Source organism: Musa acuminata, chromosome BXJ2-2, assembly GCF_036884655.1.
Source record: "Musa acuminata AAA Group cultivar baxijiao chromosome BXJ2-2, Cavendish_Baxijiao_AAA, whole genome shotgun sequence".
NCBI classification, from domain to species: domain Eukaryota; kingdom Viridiplantae; phylum Streptophyta; class Magnoliopsida; order Zingiberales; family Musaceae; genus Musa; species Musa acuminata.
Window position 1 is genome coordinate 29,035,918 of NC_088339.1, and position 13,815 is coordinate 29,049,732.

A 13,815-nucleotide genomic window follows, 5' to 3' on the forward strand; every position below is an offset into this window, starting at 1 on the left:
TGGGTAGGATTTTACGTTCCACATTCTGTACTCGATCCTATGGAGAGTAGGATTTCACGGCTCTGGTCCTTCGCGGATCTGAAAGCCCCATTTTAGCATCCAATACTTTAAAGACATCCATCTCGATTCGGGCTTATTTGGGCCTGTGATTTGTTGAATCTTAGGCTGACATCAACATTGAAAGGGTTCTGCTTGTCGACGGGCCGAAGTTCATATACAGGACCAGCTCGTTGCGATCCGAACGCCGAAGCCGACACGGTCTCCCGGAACTCGGAAACTCTAAACAGTAACCCCTCTCACAAGGGCGGCTTCAAGAACTCAAGCTCCTATATCAACCAGGAAGAATAGTTGTAGGGTTGAAGGGTTTGTCTCTCCCATCCGTCGACAATGGCAAAAGCCCCCGAGAATCCCAAACCCTCTACCATCATCTCCGCCGTTGCTCCTCCTCCTCGAACCCTAAACGTGCAGAAGTTCGCGGAATCCCGAGCTGCCGAGCTCGATTCGCTCCACTCCATCATCTCCACCCGACTGAACCACGACTTCCGGATTCGCCGCGACAAGCGGAGGCGAACCACCGGCCACAGAGCCTCCACCAAGAATCATGGCCGCCCCAAGAGAAGGAAGCTGGGGTTCGAGGATGGAATCCTGCCCGAGGATAAAGAGGTTCAGACGACCAAGAAGATGTCCCGCAGGACTCGTCGGAGGATGGAGTTCCGAAGCAATCCGTCTTCCGGCTTTTGTACCGCGGGAGATGGTACGAAGAGGTTGAGGACTCATCTGTGGCATGCTAAGCGGTTCACGATGGTGAAGCGCTGGGGATTTTACCTTCCTCTGGGGCTTCATGGCAGGTAAACGTCCTGTCTAATGTATCATGTCTCCTTTGGTTTCAAACATTTTGGGTGGGGAAGATAAAATTTCGGCAAATTTTGTGTTCTGCTGCACTTCTATTGTTGTTGAGTTCCTAATTTTTCAGAGAAAATCATACTAAAGTACTAGAAAGAAACAATATGAGTGACGTTACATTTGAACAACCTAGAGTTAGGAGTGACATGAAGTTCCTAGAAAGAAACAATATATATTCCTTAGGTTTATGCAGGAGGCTGCCAAACTAGATGAGGATACGTTTAACAGGATAAAACATGGTGGCAAAAGTGGTGTAAATCTTTTCATCCAGTTGTACAATCATCGGACTTGTGTAGAATTAAACTATGTGACAGAAGCAGAAGGCCAGATTCTTTTCATGTTGGAAACTATGTGACAGAAGAAAAAATGATCAAATCATTTTTTATTTTAGAATAATGTTATGGTGTGAATCAAGGTTCTGCTTAGAGTTTCCTTGTTTTGCCAACTGCATAGTGATAGACATGTTTTGTCTGTATTCATGTTCCGTATAGAACCATGTTTTTACTTGAATATTCTATCGTTACTTATCAATCTCACTATTATTAATAGGACATGCTCATGAATTTCATTTGATACTGATTGTTTTGAAGTTTAATGGAGTTTCTTAAAATATACATTTATATTATGGTTTTATGCAGAGGACGAGGTTCAAGGGCTGCATTGAAATGGTTCAAATATGGTGCACTCTTGCATGATGCTAGTTATTGTCTTCCCATCCAAATAGAGGGTCCAGAGGCAGGCATTTTCTTTCTTTTTATGAATTTCGGCTGTTAAATCCATCCATCTCATTTCCATTTACTTCACATGATTTTTTCTTTTACTGAACATTGCTTCTACAATTAACTCCTTTAAAAAGATTTTACCCCTTCTATGTGTTCAGGACTCCATATTGGCTGTATTGAGAATGGTTTTGTTCCCATCACCTTATGTACCTTCAACTGCTCCAGAAAAACTATCTAACCAGGTTGCACATGGAGTTTGCTATGGAAAAGCTATGGTAGGTTGTAATTTTTGTGAGCATGATTGATTCAGTTCCAAGAGGTCCATACTTGAAAGAATTATAACATTGTCATTCTGCAGCTTTATCATATTGAAGCTCCAGTTTCCAACTTGATATCTCCAGTTATTTACATGTGGCAACCCTTCCTAAGAGATATTGATCATGTTAGTGCTGAGAAAGATGGAGTTTCCAATAGCTCTGTCAGCACTTATAAAGATGAGTGTGGTTCGCCGATTAGAAAATTGTGGATATGGATACATGCTGCTGCCTTCAATGAAGGTTTTGGTGTAATAGATAATGCATGTCAGAAACAGGTACCATTAAGCAACTTCTCTTCTCTCCCATTTCTCTCTCTCTCTCTCTCTCTCTCTCTCCTTTTCTGGTGCCCCAGTACAATAAACTATATGATGTCTCTATCCTATTCTTTTAATTAGATAAACCTGTTAATAGATGCATCCATATCCTATGATGTAATGTCATCCACATATCCTCTTTGTTTGGTTCACTTAGCAGATGTGCTACCAACGTTCAAATGATATGCTGTTTTGTGTCATTCTCTTTATTTTTTTCTTATTCGGCAGATGCATTTGTTGTCCTTGGAATAACTTTGTGGTCCCAAACAGATTAATGCTCTTGGATTGCTAACAGTACATAATCTTCGGTTGCTAAAATTTCAAGTGGATATGTGCACCAGCTTGAATCTCTAATGGCATTCATGAGAACTGTATCCCCTGTTTTCATTTGTTCAGATGCATGATTGTGGTGTATATGTCAGATGCTTTACGCTTGAGGGGCAAATTGCAAGATTAGAAGTTATGGGGTCCAAGGCAATAAAAATGATAAAGAAGATTCTACATCCTGTGTCCCAGTAAGTTTTTGTTGCCACTGACACGGAGTTTTGAATCTATCAATTATTTATCAATTTAATCTTTGCAATGAGTACAGTACGTCGTATATTCTTTGCAGGTCATGTAGTAGTGCAGATAATTCTCTATTAAATCAATCAAGTCTTACACCTTGCAGCAACTCACAAGTTCAGAAATCTATTCTCCTTTGCCATGCGGAGAAACTTCCCTCCCATGCAATTTTATCTTTAACAGTTCATGATCCACGAGATTTGCCATCTAGCAGAACTGAAGTTACAGATAACGAGCTTTCTACCATCCTTGAGGGTTATTTTCAGGGAGAAGATTCATTGTGGTCAAGACCTGAAACCAATGGCATTTTCCTCTCTGATAGTATAAGTTTGTGGGATTGCAGCAATAACTTAAATCCTCCTGTTCCCGAAAGCATTATTTGCAAAGAGAAGCATGATAGGCGCTTAAAGGACTTCTACCTTGAGCCTTCCAGTCATGCAGGTGCATCAACTGAAGTAAAAGATTGTCCAAGCCGAACCTGCCCTATTTTGCTTCTAAAACATGCTGACTATGGTAGCTACTGTATGGGGTGAGATGCTACCTTACTATCAATTTCCTGCTATGGTAATCATATCATCCTTGTCTAGATTATGTCCATGATAGATGCATGCTATTTTATTTTCTCTTACACAATTTTGTATCTATCTGTGCTTTTTTCAAAATAACCCTTGTCCTTTGCCTTGTTCTGAAGGCTATTTTGCTTGTGCTATTAACTTCTAGTGGCCAGTTCGTTACTAAATGTGAGATCTCTGGCAGGTGGTCTATTATCCTACCACTCAGTTGGGTTAAGACATTTTGGACTTTGTTGGTTTCGCATGGGTGTCACGCAATTGGCTTGAGAGAGAGGCGGTGGGTTGCATCAAATGTAAGTGAATGATATGCATTTGCTTAGGATTCTTGGTAATATTGATAATAAGAATAAGCTGGCTTTTCATACTTGTAACAAATAAAAAGGATTCAAGTTATCACTTGAGTTTGATGTGGATGTTCACTCTAGGTTAGAGTCATGGAAATAGTGACTTTGCTTGCAGGGGTAGGGCTGCATGCATTGACCTTTTGAAACTCTGCACTGAAGGGAACCTTGTGCACCAGGCTTGCCCTTTTTTAATGTTTCTATCAGCCTGAAGCAAATGTTAGTATATTGAGCAGCATCTGCCGTTTTATTTGTTTGAAAATTTTGATCTGTTTTTTTTTTCTCTCGAAACAATTGGATAAAAGAAATATCTCAATCTCTTTTTTCTTCCATTTCAGTTAGAGAAGTTCTTTATCAAAGTTTTGCTCACTCTGTTTTATCAACAAAATCTTGGCCACCACCTAGTCTTTTCTACATTCATTCTGATATATTTATGGTTACTATTATCATTTTTTTTAATGTCTAGTTTTCCTCAGTTTTAACTTTGTGACCGAATATGATAAGATCTCTCTTGTTGCAGAGTGGCTTACCATCTTTTCCATTTGATTTTCCTGATTGCAAAGCGTACACATCTTTCATGGCTGATGAAGCCGCTGCGTTCGATACTGCATCTGAGCTCCGTCCTCTTGCAGTGAGACCTTCAAGAGTTCCAATACCTTCCCCATGGAATAGCATAGTATCTACAGTTATTAAAGGACCAAACATCTTAAGAGGTTTTATGATGATGGATGCTCAGATTTCTTCTGGAATAATTCCTGAAAATTCCATTTTAGATGTGGACTCCAAAGATAAAGCTTCATCACCTGAGCGTCAAGCTGCTGTTGTATTTCCAGGTTTTATAGCAAGAACATCCAAAGTCTTGGACTGGTATTTGAAAAAGCTTGGTTGCAGAAACTTGCTTATATTACCCGACGAACAAATAGCGGAAAACAGTACACTTGATTGGGTCAAAATTAGTGGCAATGTGATGCATGCTGACAGCAAACTTTGCTTTGTAAGAGTTATGCTTCATGCATATAAGGAGGGTGTTTTTGAAGATGGGGCAATCGTTTGTGCACCAAATTTGACAGACCTATCACGATGGACATCCAGGTTCATACATCCAAAAAGCTCCCTCCTCTTTTCATTCTGATTCTAATTACTTGGGAATTTATTATTTTGGTGCAAAATCACCCGTATCACTAGTGACAATTGCTGACAATTGCGGACTTGGAAGTTCATTGTATTGTTCATGATTTAACGAATGTTCCCATATTGCCTACCATAAAAGGTTCTCTATACTGTGGAATTTTCTGTTATTTGTTGAATGTTATCATGCTGATCTTGGTGACACTTCCAGCCAATCTATATCTTCTTCCCTGGACCCAATGTAGAAATTGGAAATCAGATGCACCACATCCAAATATGTGAGCCTGCACATTCGAAATGCATGTGATTATGGAAGTTCAGCAATTCTTATGCAACAACTTAAGAGTCCTTTGCTTTTGTTCTTCAGTTATCTTGTCCTATATGTTTACTTGTATGAAAATTTGATAATCACCAATGTTACAGGATAAATCATGTAGTTCCAGAGCAGCAACAATTGCTGCAGCAAGTGTTTCAGTTCGAAGATTTGATAACCACCAATTTCACAGGATAAAACATGTAGTTCCAGAGCAGCAACGTTTGTTGCAGCAAGTATTTCAGTTCTCATGCATCTTTTATGAGATTGATTACTCTTTACTTTTTATTAATCTGTGGAGATCATGTGTTGTTGATCCTTTTGCTGGTGAAGATGTAAAAATAAATGATGAAATTCTCGGTTTGATGGAAAATATGTTTGTGATGCATCACATGCCTATTCGTGAAACAAATTTACCCCGTCTTATCTTATTTGAAATAGTCCGGAGTCTATTTTTTTTGCTAATTTGCTGTTGGTTTTGTTGTCCATAATGCAGTGCCAGTTAAATGATATGAATGCTTACGTCAACAATTAATTGCATGACCTTTCAGAAGTTGAAAGCATAACCCATTAACAGGCCATCCTTATAAAACATCATCTTTTTCTTGTGCAGATCAGAGGGAGAGGAGGATCTTGAAGAACTTCAAGTTCCTCAATCTTTTGTAAAATCCTGTTTCACAGAGCAAAATTCTGGCAAATGGGAGCTGCAAGATTGTGAAGACTCTTTGGCCTTGCAGACATTTAGGTGGCCCATTGGATTTGTTACAACTGGGTTTGTTCGTGGGAGGTATGGAGCCATTTATGGTTATATTGGAAATCCATTCATGTTTTATGCTTAATGATGTTCTTCAGTGTGTGATTAATCTTTGCTTCAATTATTTCAACAGTTCCAAGCCAGTGGCAGAAGCTTTTTGTGAAGCAAGGCTTCTTGCAATGCTGAGAGGACAACAATCATGCGATACTCAAACAGCAGAGGCTGAGATTTTTGTGTTCGTCAGAAATATGAGATCCACTGCTTACCGACGATCCCTGGCTACAATTGTTCTGGAACAGCAGAATGATGACTTGGAGTTTATGTGAATTGAACACCGGAGTTACATTCCTGTGAATAAAGTTCTCACTGCCGTAAACGGAACCTTGTTTGAGGAGGAGCAAAAAGTTCAGTTGGCTAATTGGGGGGTGCTCTTAGATTGCAGGTTAGCTGTCCTTGTTTGAGGAGGAGCAAAAAGTTCAGTTGGCTAATTGGGGGGTGCTCTTAGATTGCAGGTTAGCTGTAAGCTTCGACCGTAAATCATGGAAATGAATAATGGATCAATCTTTCATGACTAAGTTATTGTTAGTATTTGAGAAATTACTTAATTATTTTTGGTCAAAGGATGGGGAGAGCTTCAAAATTGATGATTTGATCTGTAAATTTTTTTTGGCAAAATAAATTATTATCATTTATTGAATGGTCGAGATGTCCTCTTGGTTTCAAAGACACTATTTTTCTTGAACCAATAACTTAGTACTTTGTATAATGGTTGCCCCTGAACGAAAGTACTTTTCTTACTGCATACAGACTACACTGATAATATTATGCTACTGTAGAATATGAATATTATTTGTTTTATGGTTGCTTCATCCTGTGATTTTATTCTATCACTCCCTCCTTGACACCACCGTACAATAGAAGATTCAGATACGACATAGAGATTTGTCGTAGCAATTTCTGCTTCAGTTGTTTGGTCTGCTTGTTTTCGGCTTGGCCGCCGGTGGCTGATGCTGCCCGGAAAGAACTTAACATGGGTCTTCTTCGCTGTGCCTTCCCTGGCCGATCTTCCGTTCTCTCTCTCTTGTTCTCTTCCTTGTTCGTTATTTAAATTTACTACTTCTTGTGATGATACGGACCGGTATTTGAATCCTTGGATTGATAATTGACAAGCTCGTGCTGAATGTGTTTTCTAGGCAGTCATTGTTCTGCTATTTTCTACTAATGTTCAATATGAAATGTAATTTGTTCACCTACCCCTCCTCGTGCACCTTTGTGATTGATTCAAGCCGCCGCAGAGACACTTCCCACTTCTGCGCTCGTGGGTCCGACGGCAGTCCGTCGAACTCAGAGGGGGTGCGCTCGTCCTGCGTCCAGTTGTTCGAATTCCTCTCTTTTCTTCTTTTTATTTTTTCGGAAAACCCCCTCAAGTTTTAGGTAATTTTGTCTTCCGCTTTCTCGTCTATTTCTTGTGCCCTGTATCCCCTGCAGCGCCCACTTTGCTCCCTCAACCTTCTTCCCAGGGATGGAAACCCTAGAGGCCACCGAGCCCATGTCCGGCGAGTCGCTGGCCCAACCCCAAAGCTCGGGTTCTCCCCAACCGCCACCGGCTCCATCCGAGCGGCGACTCCCCGAATCTAGGTATCTTCCGGACGCTTCTGGAGACGGCGCCTCCGTGGCGGTGAACTCGGCTCCGGTAACCCCCTCTGGAACCGAAGCTAAGGCTGATGTGGATGCGCATTTTGGAAACGGGGGGATGGGTCTAGGATCGCTTACCGGCGGGTCACCGGAAGGAATCCCTTTCGCCGTCGGCGATCTCGTGTGGGGGAAGACCAAGAACCATCCCTGGTGGCCGGCGCTGGTTTCCGATCCCTCCAGCGCTCCCATCGATGCCAAGAAGGCCCACCTCAGCGACGTCTCCCTCCTGCTGGTCTACTGCTTCGGCAGCGGTGCCTTCGCCTGGTGCGAGCCAGCACAGCTGAAGCCCTTCGTCGAGGACTTCCATCGCATGACGAGGCAGAGCAGCTCTAAGAGCTTCGTCGCAGCCGTCGAGGGCGCCTTGGATGAGATCAGGCGCCGCCTCCAGTTGGAGCTCACTTGCGGCTGTGTTCCGCCGGAGGCCGGAGGGAAGACTGCCGAATGTCCAGCCGGGAGACTTCCGGTCTCGAACTTTCAGCCTTTGGAGTTCCTCGAGCATCTCCAAGACGTGGCTTGTGATGTTACGATGGCCGATGTGTTACAAGTTGCAGCTTTGAGAAGTTGGGTGATCGCTTTCGCCAAAGGATGGACTGCTGGTTTGCCTGGGTACCACCCTCGCCGTGAGATAATGGAGCTGGTGGACAAGATTGATCTTGACGTGCCACCAGGAGACCTCGGCGATGGCAATGAGGAGGGAGATGGCGAATGTTGGATCAGCGGGAGCAGGGTCAGAAAAGGTTTCAAAACATCGGACGATAACTTGCACAAGAGGCAGAAAAAAAGGAGCATGGCTGCACTGATTGCTGGGATCGAGTTGGATACAGTTGAGCTCAGCGATGGTGATGAATTTACAGTGGAGGAGAAGGTAAAGGGTGTGAAGAATCAGATGATCAAGAAGGTGAAAGATTTGGATGCGGATGATTGTGGTGTTGAGGCCCAAGAAGATACTGGCTCAGGTAGACGGGAGCGGAAGAAGAGCAAGTACTTGTCACCTCCTTACACTTGCTTGGGTGCATATACCAACACTCTTGACTCGCCGAGGAGTGGTGAGGTGAAGTCGCCTAGGAAGGCTGCTGAAGCATCTCGGGCTCTAAATTCTGACATCTCATCCTTATTGAGGTGCGACTCGGAGGCCGTTGATAAGGAAGAGGATACTAGTAATCCTGGTTTTGGAATTGAGAGCACATCTGTCATTGACATTCTTTTAGAATTACTTTGCACGGCCAGAAATCCACTTCATTTAAAATGGAACCGATCGGCAAAGATGATTAAGAGCTTCTTCATTAAATACAGAAGCTCAATGTACTCAAGTGGATCTGACTTCCTAACCTACCAGAAGCACCATAATGAATGCTGTCAGGTGAGTATAGAATCTCCAAACAAGCTGATTGACAATAATAGCTCTGAACTGGGAAAATCTGAGGGGGGATGGACGGATAAGAAAGATGCTGCTGATTTGCAAGTAGAGACAGGCCTAACCCCTGATTCCAGAAGTTGTTCTGAACAAGGCAAGGCTGGGCGGAAGAGGAAGATGAGAAAGAATGAAGATAACAATGTAACACCAGCAGATTTGGATCCTCGGGTCATAAACATTCCAGTGGAAAGAAAAACATAAAGAGCAAAGTTGTAGCTACTGGAGAAAGTGTAGTTCGGTGCTCTGAGCCTGTTTATTGTATGCAACCAGCTGAAGTTGGAAACAAGATGAATAAGAAGGGTAAGGGAGGCACTAATGGGCAACGGACTGTGGAACCTGGCCATAATCTTTCAGGGTGTTCTCAAAATGGCAACTCTAAACGAAAGAGGAAGAAGAGCAAACGTGCAAATGCTGATGTACCTCTGGTTGATTTGGTCAGGGGCATCACAAATACTTTGGAGAAATTCAAATCTAAGCACACGAGGAAAGATGTGAAACTTGTTACAGTTACCCTGGAGCTCTTCTCTTGACTTTTGCCCCAGGAGTTCCTTTGCCCTCCCATAGCGAACTAATTTCTACTTTTCCCAAGTATGGAGTTGTGATAGAATCAGAGACGGAGTTGCTAAAAGAGACCAGCTGTGTTCGTGTCTTGTTTGCCAAAAGCACTGATGCAGAAAACTGGTGTCTTTGGGCCACCATTTGCAAACTACCATCTCCACTATCTACCTCCAATTGCATGCTCTCCTCATCCAATACCTCCTCTTCCTTACATAAGGGAGAGTCGTGAGAGGATGATATCTACTCTGACTACTATGTCAGTGAAAGAGACAGGGCCATCTGATGGGATGAAGCCGGCTGCAAGGGAAAATTTAGTTGGAGGCTTGGATGGCCTCCTGAAGAAGGTGAACAGGATGCTAAACGGGGCTGCTTATCAGAATATGGTTCTAACATCTTTTAGCTTAGGCATCAGCGATCGGCCCTGCTTTATCAGGCTGTTGAATGATGACCTATAAGTGGGATCAGTACCACTTGCTTTATTTAGGTTGCTGAATGTAAGTGTAATTGTTATTAGTACCATCAGTACCACCTGCTTGATCTAGTTTGCTGAACATTGACACGTTGACCTTATGCATAGCTTAGTTTAGATCATCTGTGTGCATTATAGACTAATTCTTCTCAATGTTTTCTGCCTGATACTGGATAACCTCTTCCGCTTTGCACATAGTTGTTTGGGGTTGGTTTGACCTGCTTAGTTTATTATGTTGTTAAACCTAGTTGGTTGTTATACCTGTGATGAGAACCAAAAGATGGTCAACTCAATCATACATCCTTCTAAATATAAATACCATGAAATATTCGAGATCAGCTATTTCTCTCTTTATTCTTGTAGCATGTCTGCTTTTATGGCAAATGAACAGGATGGAGGCGGTGACCTAGCCGACTGGGGGTTGGATATATGAATGTGGATTATCAAATTAGCAGAAGGAAAGAAAAACAAAGTTTAATAGCCTTCTTTGTTGTCGATGGAGGAGTTGAAAGCTTGATTTTCGATCAATTTCAGTGGGACATTTGAATGAAATGACTGTGAAGTTTATTTGAACACCATGGATTCGATTTAACTTGCGATAAACATTTTATGTCATGGTTCTAGGCCTATTATATCCAAGTCATTAGATCAGTGATATGCTAGAATTGATAGTGACGAAATAGTTAATACAGGTTCCTTATTGTATTGTTGCTCTCTTTTGCTTGCAAACTTAATATGCTTTTGATAGACTGAAGATGGATAGCCGGTCATCAGATAATAGAAATAAATCCACAGTCATCTATACATCATTGTATCAACTGTGAACATCTCTTCTTATATATATATATATATATATATATATATGTACTGCATCCGTTTGAGTTGGTTTGATATCTGTACTGTACTGCTGTTATAACTAAAAAACATTCCCTAATGTAAGAGCTAGAAATGTGAATTTCCTTGTCATGGCCGAATTGCATCCTGAAGTTGGTCCAGAGCTTCGATGTGTGTCGGAGTTGTCATGGTGAATCCGAGTGCTCGCTGTGTCTGGACCTGAGGTATGTGTGGCTTGATCGCTGTGCCACTGCTCCATGTGCTGCTGTTTTTAGTGGTTTCATGAGAGTATGATCTTAATTATTCTGGCTTAGTGTTTTGAATGGATTGCTTTAGTTTTGGTAACTTGTCATTTGTACTCCCTGATTTCATTGGTTCAATCTCAATTTCCCCGAAATTTGTTGCCTATGCATTATGCAGGTAAATGTCATTACTTTCCATTACCTGACACGAGGAGAATGCTAAGCTGGCTTTTGTTCTTTCACTTTGGTAATCTGCGTTGTTTTTTTATATATTGTTGACACAGATCCACTCGTGATGTTATTGGGCACGGGAGATTTCTGGCAATCACAGACTTGTATTATCTCATGAAGTAATCGTTCTTGTGGTAGTGCATACAATATCTTTTGTGAGCTTCGGATGGACCGTTTCTATCTTTCTTGAGATGGATTATTTTCTTCTTTGTTGAGATGGATGATGTCTGTTGGCAATGTTTCCCTCCTTCCTTTCTTCTCTCCTCCTCGAGATGGATCGCTTATTCTTTCTCTTTTCTTCTATCCGAAGATGGATTCTTCTCTTCTTTTTCTTGAGACGAATCCTTCCCTTCTTTCTTGGGATGGTTTCTTCTCTTCTTTCTTCAGATGGATCTGTTGATCTTGGGTTACTTACTTTTTAGCTTTTTAGCATCAGGGTTTTCTTTTCTGGATGTTCTGCTCTTCTGGTTTCTGTTATTTTCATGCAGTTTGTTCCTCGAATCATTTTTTTTTTCTTTTATAGATTTCATTTTTCCTATTCTTCCCTCTTTTGAAGCCATATCATTGTTGATAGCTTAGTTGATTGTACAAGTCTCCTTGTTTAACATTCTATGTCCTGCTTGGAGACAGCATCATAAATCATGCTCCTTGACAAGGCTTTATTTTGTAATTGCACAAACAAAAGGAATGACACAGAGAAAAGCTCACGTTATAATCTATGAGTTCACCTCATCTATGAATTCAACGACTAATTTTCTAAAAACTGAGACAAGCCACTGAAATGAATCATTTAGTCATATAAAGAAAAAATATCAAGAAAGCATAGCTCAATCCACTCAGGTTTCTGTGAATTATTCACTACCTAAAGCATCACAAGGAGATGGTAAGAAATATCCATCTAGACGATGATGTCGAACTTAGGGTTCCTCCTTCTTTCTGTCCCAGATCGGCTAACCTTCCTCTCAATCTCAAACAAGAATCAAGAAAGAACAAACACAGAAATGAGCGGTTACCCACATGAGCAACTGAAAAGGAAACGCGGAACGTAGGGTTCCTTCTTTCGGGTCCAAATCCATCGCCCTTCCCTCTCGATCTCAAACAAGAACCAAGAAAGAACAAACACAGAAACGAGCGATTACCCAAGTGATTACCAACATGAGCAACTGAAAAGGAGATGCGGAACGTAGGATTCCTTCTTTCTGGCCCGAATCGACCGCCCTTTCCCTCTCGATCTTGATAGGGTATATCATGGATTAGCCCACGAGGACACGATCCCCGCAACCCGAGTGCGGCGCCTGAAGAGGAAGACGGAGCGCCACGTCGGATGCGTCACCAGAAATCCAAGATAATAGTTGTCCTCCTCCCGCGACAACATCTGCCGCACCAAGCAGCGTCACCGAGTAAGGACCGCTCCGGGAAGTTTGGAATGGCACCGCATCAAGTCGTCCCACATATCCCCGGATGACGGATGCTCGCAGGTACACTCAGTGCTCAGGGGGTCAACTGCCTCGCAAAGGCCGTATACGACCAACCCCCAGGAGCTACAATAAAAACCTCTTGCCAATATCTGACAGGGGGCATCCGAAATATTAGCAGACCACTGACTTGAGCTTTTTAGGGGCTTAAGCCAGGATCCCCCCATCTCGACTTAGGCCTGTGCGCAAGAATCCGGTGGCAACAAAGGTGGACGGGCTCGCAGAAGAGGTGCATCCCCACCAAATCCGAGCTCGACTCGATCAGGTGAAACCTTCATCCCCAAGACAATCCTGGACGTCGCCAGTCGGACCAAGCCGTACTAACCACGTAGCCACGACCTTAGGTTCATAGAACATTTTCGCACTAGGAGGAGGGTCGATGTCGCAGGATCACTTTGCGACCGACAAAGAAGCTCGCCTCGTCGAAGAACCACCGACGACCCACAACACCCACTGGCCCAGAGGGCAGCCGCCTGTCGCTCATGGGGACGCAGGCATTGTGACGCAGACGCCGGATCGCTATTAGCGGCTATTCAACAACCTTAGGCTCCCCCCCCCCCCTACCCCGGAGACACCTTGGGACCCTCGGTCATCTCGCCCGAGGCGTTCCTCAGTCTTGCGAAGCAAGTACAAACATTGGCAATGATGATGCAAACAGTCGGCCCACTTATCTCGCAACTCATGTAGTTAGTGGCTCCTCCCCCCACCCTACCCACTTTCATCTCACAAGCACCCAATATCCCCCCAATCGACCCAGTGTCACAAAACCCAAATCATAATGAGATTGAGGAACAGGTCGAGACTAAAGGCCTGAGAATGTCGCCCGACCGCAGCGCGCCTACATCTTGCCAGGTCACCCTACCATTTCCCGAGCCCAATACCATATCATCAGACTCGGTTGATGACTCGTTTAGAGTCCAGCTATCCATAATAAACCATTGCCTAGACGAGTTCCAGTGAGAATTCCTC

At 42.9% G+C, this 13,815-nt stretch overlaps 2 protein-coding genes across 3 annotated transcripts; both read left to right on the plus strand.

Moving 5' to 3' along the window:
* The first annotated feature begins 231 nt into the window (after positions 1-231).
* Positions 232-6,625, plus strand: LOC103975553 (ribonucleases P/MRP protein subunit POP1). 2 transcript variants are annotated; one of them, XM_065096462.1, is made up of 10 exons: positions 232-848; positions 1,542-1,638; positions 1,784-1,900; positions 1,984-2,217; positions 2,653-2,771; positions 2,849-3,349; positions 3,577-3,685; positions 4,254-4,825; positions 5,788-5,961; positions 6,062-6,625. In XM_065096462.1, the coding sequence occupies exons 1-10, from the start codon at positions 388-390 to the stop codon at positions 6,252-6,254; spliced, it is 2,577 nt and encodes an 858-aa protein (XP_064952534.1). In that variant the 5' UTR covers positions 232-387; the 3' UTR covers positions 6,255-6,625. The 2 variants fall into 2 exon arrangements, with proteins under 2 accessions (XP_064952534.1, XP_009388824.2); XM_009390549.3 differs by having other exon boundaries at positions 234-848; positions 2,870-3,349.
* Positions 6,626-7,212: 587 nt separating this feature from the next.
* LOC135605881 (PWWP domain-containing protein 3-like) lies at positions 7,213-10,402 on the plus strand. The gene has a single exon (XM_065096459.1). It carries the CDS (start codon positions 7,451-7,453, stop codon positions 9,236-9,238), a length of 1,788 nt encoding a protein of 595 aa, XP_064952531.1. The 5' UTR covers positions 7,213-7,450; the 3' UTR covers positions 9,239-10,402.
* Positions 10,403-13,815: the final 3,413 nt, after the last annotated feature.

Excerpts from the sequence above, each read along its gene's own strand:
- LOC103975553 (XM_065096462.1), top strand. The coding sequence starts at position 388 with ATGGCAAAAGCCCCCGAGAATCCCAAACCCTCTACCATCATCTCCGCC. Across the intron at positions 2,772-2,848 it reads ATTCTACATCCTGTGTCCCA|TACGTCGTATATTCTTTGCA; the intron begins GTAAGTTTTTGT and ends CAATGAGTACAG. Across the intron at positions 3,686-4,253 it reads GGCGGTGGGTTGCATCAAAT|AGTGGCTTACCATCTTTTCC; the intron begins GTAAGTGAATGA and ends CTCTTGTTGCAG.
- LOC135605881 (XM_065096459.1), top strand. The coding sequence starts at position 7,451 with ATGGAAACCCTAGAGGCCACCGAGCCCATGTCCGGCGAGTCGCTGGCC.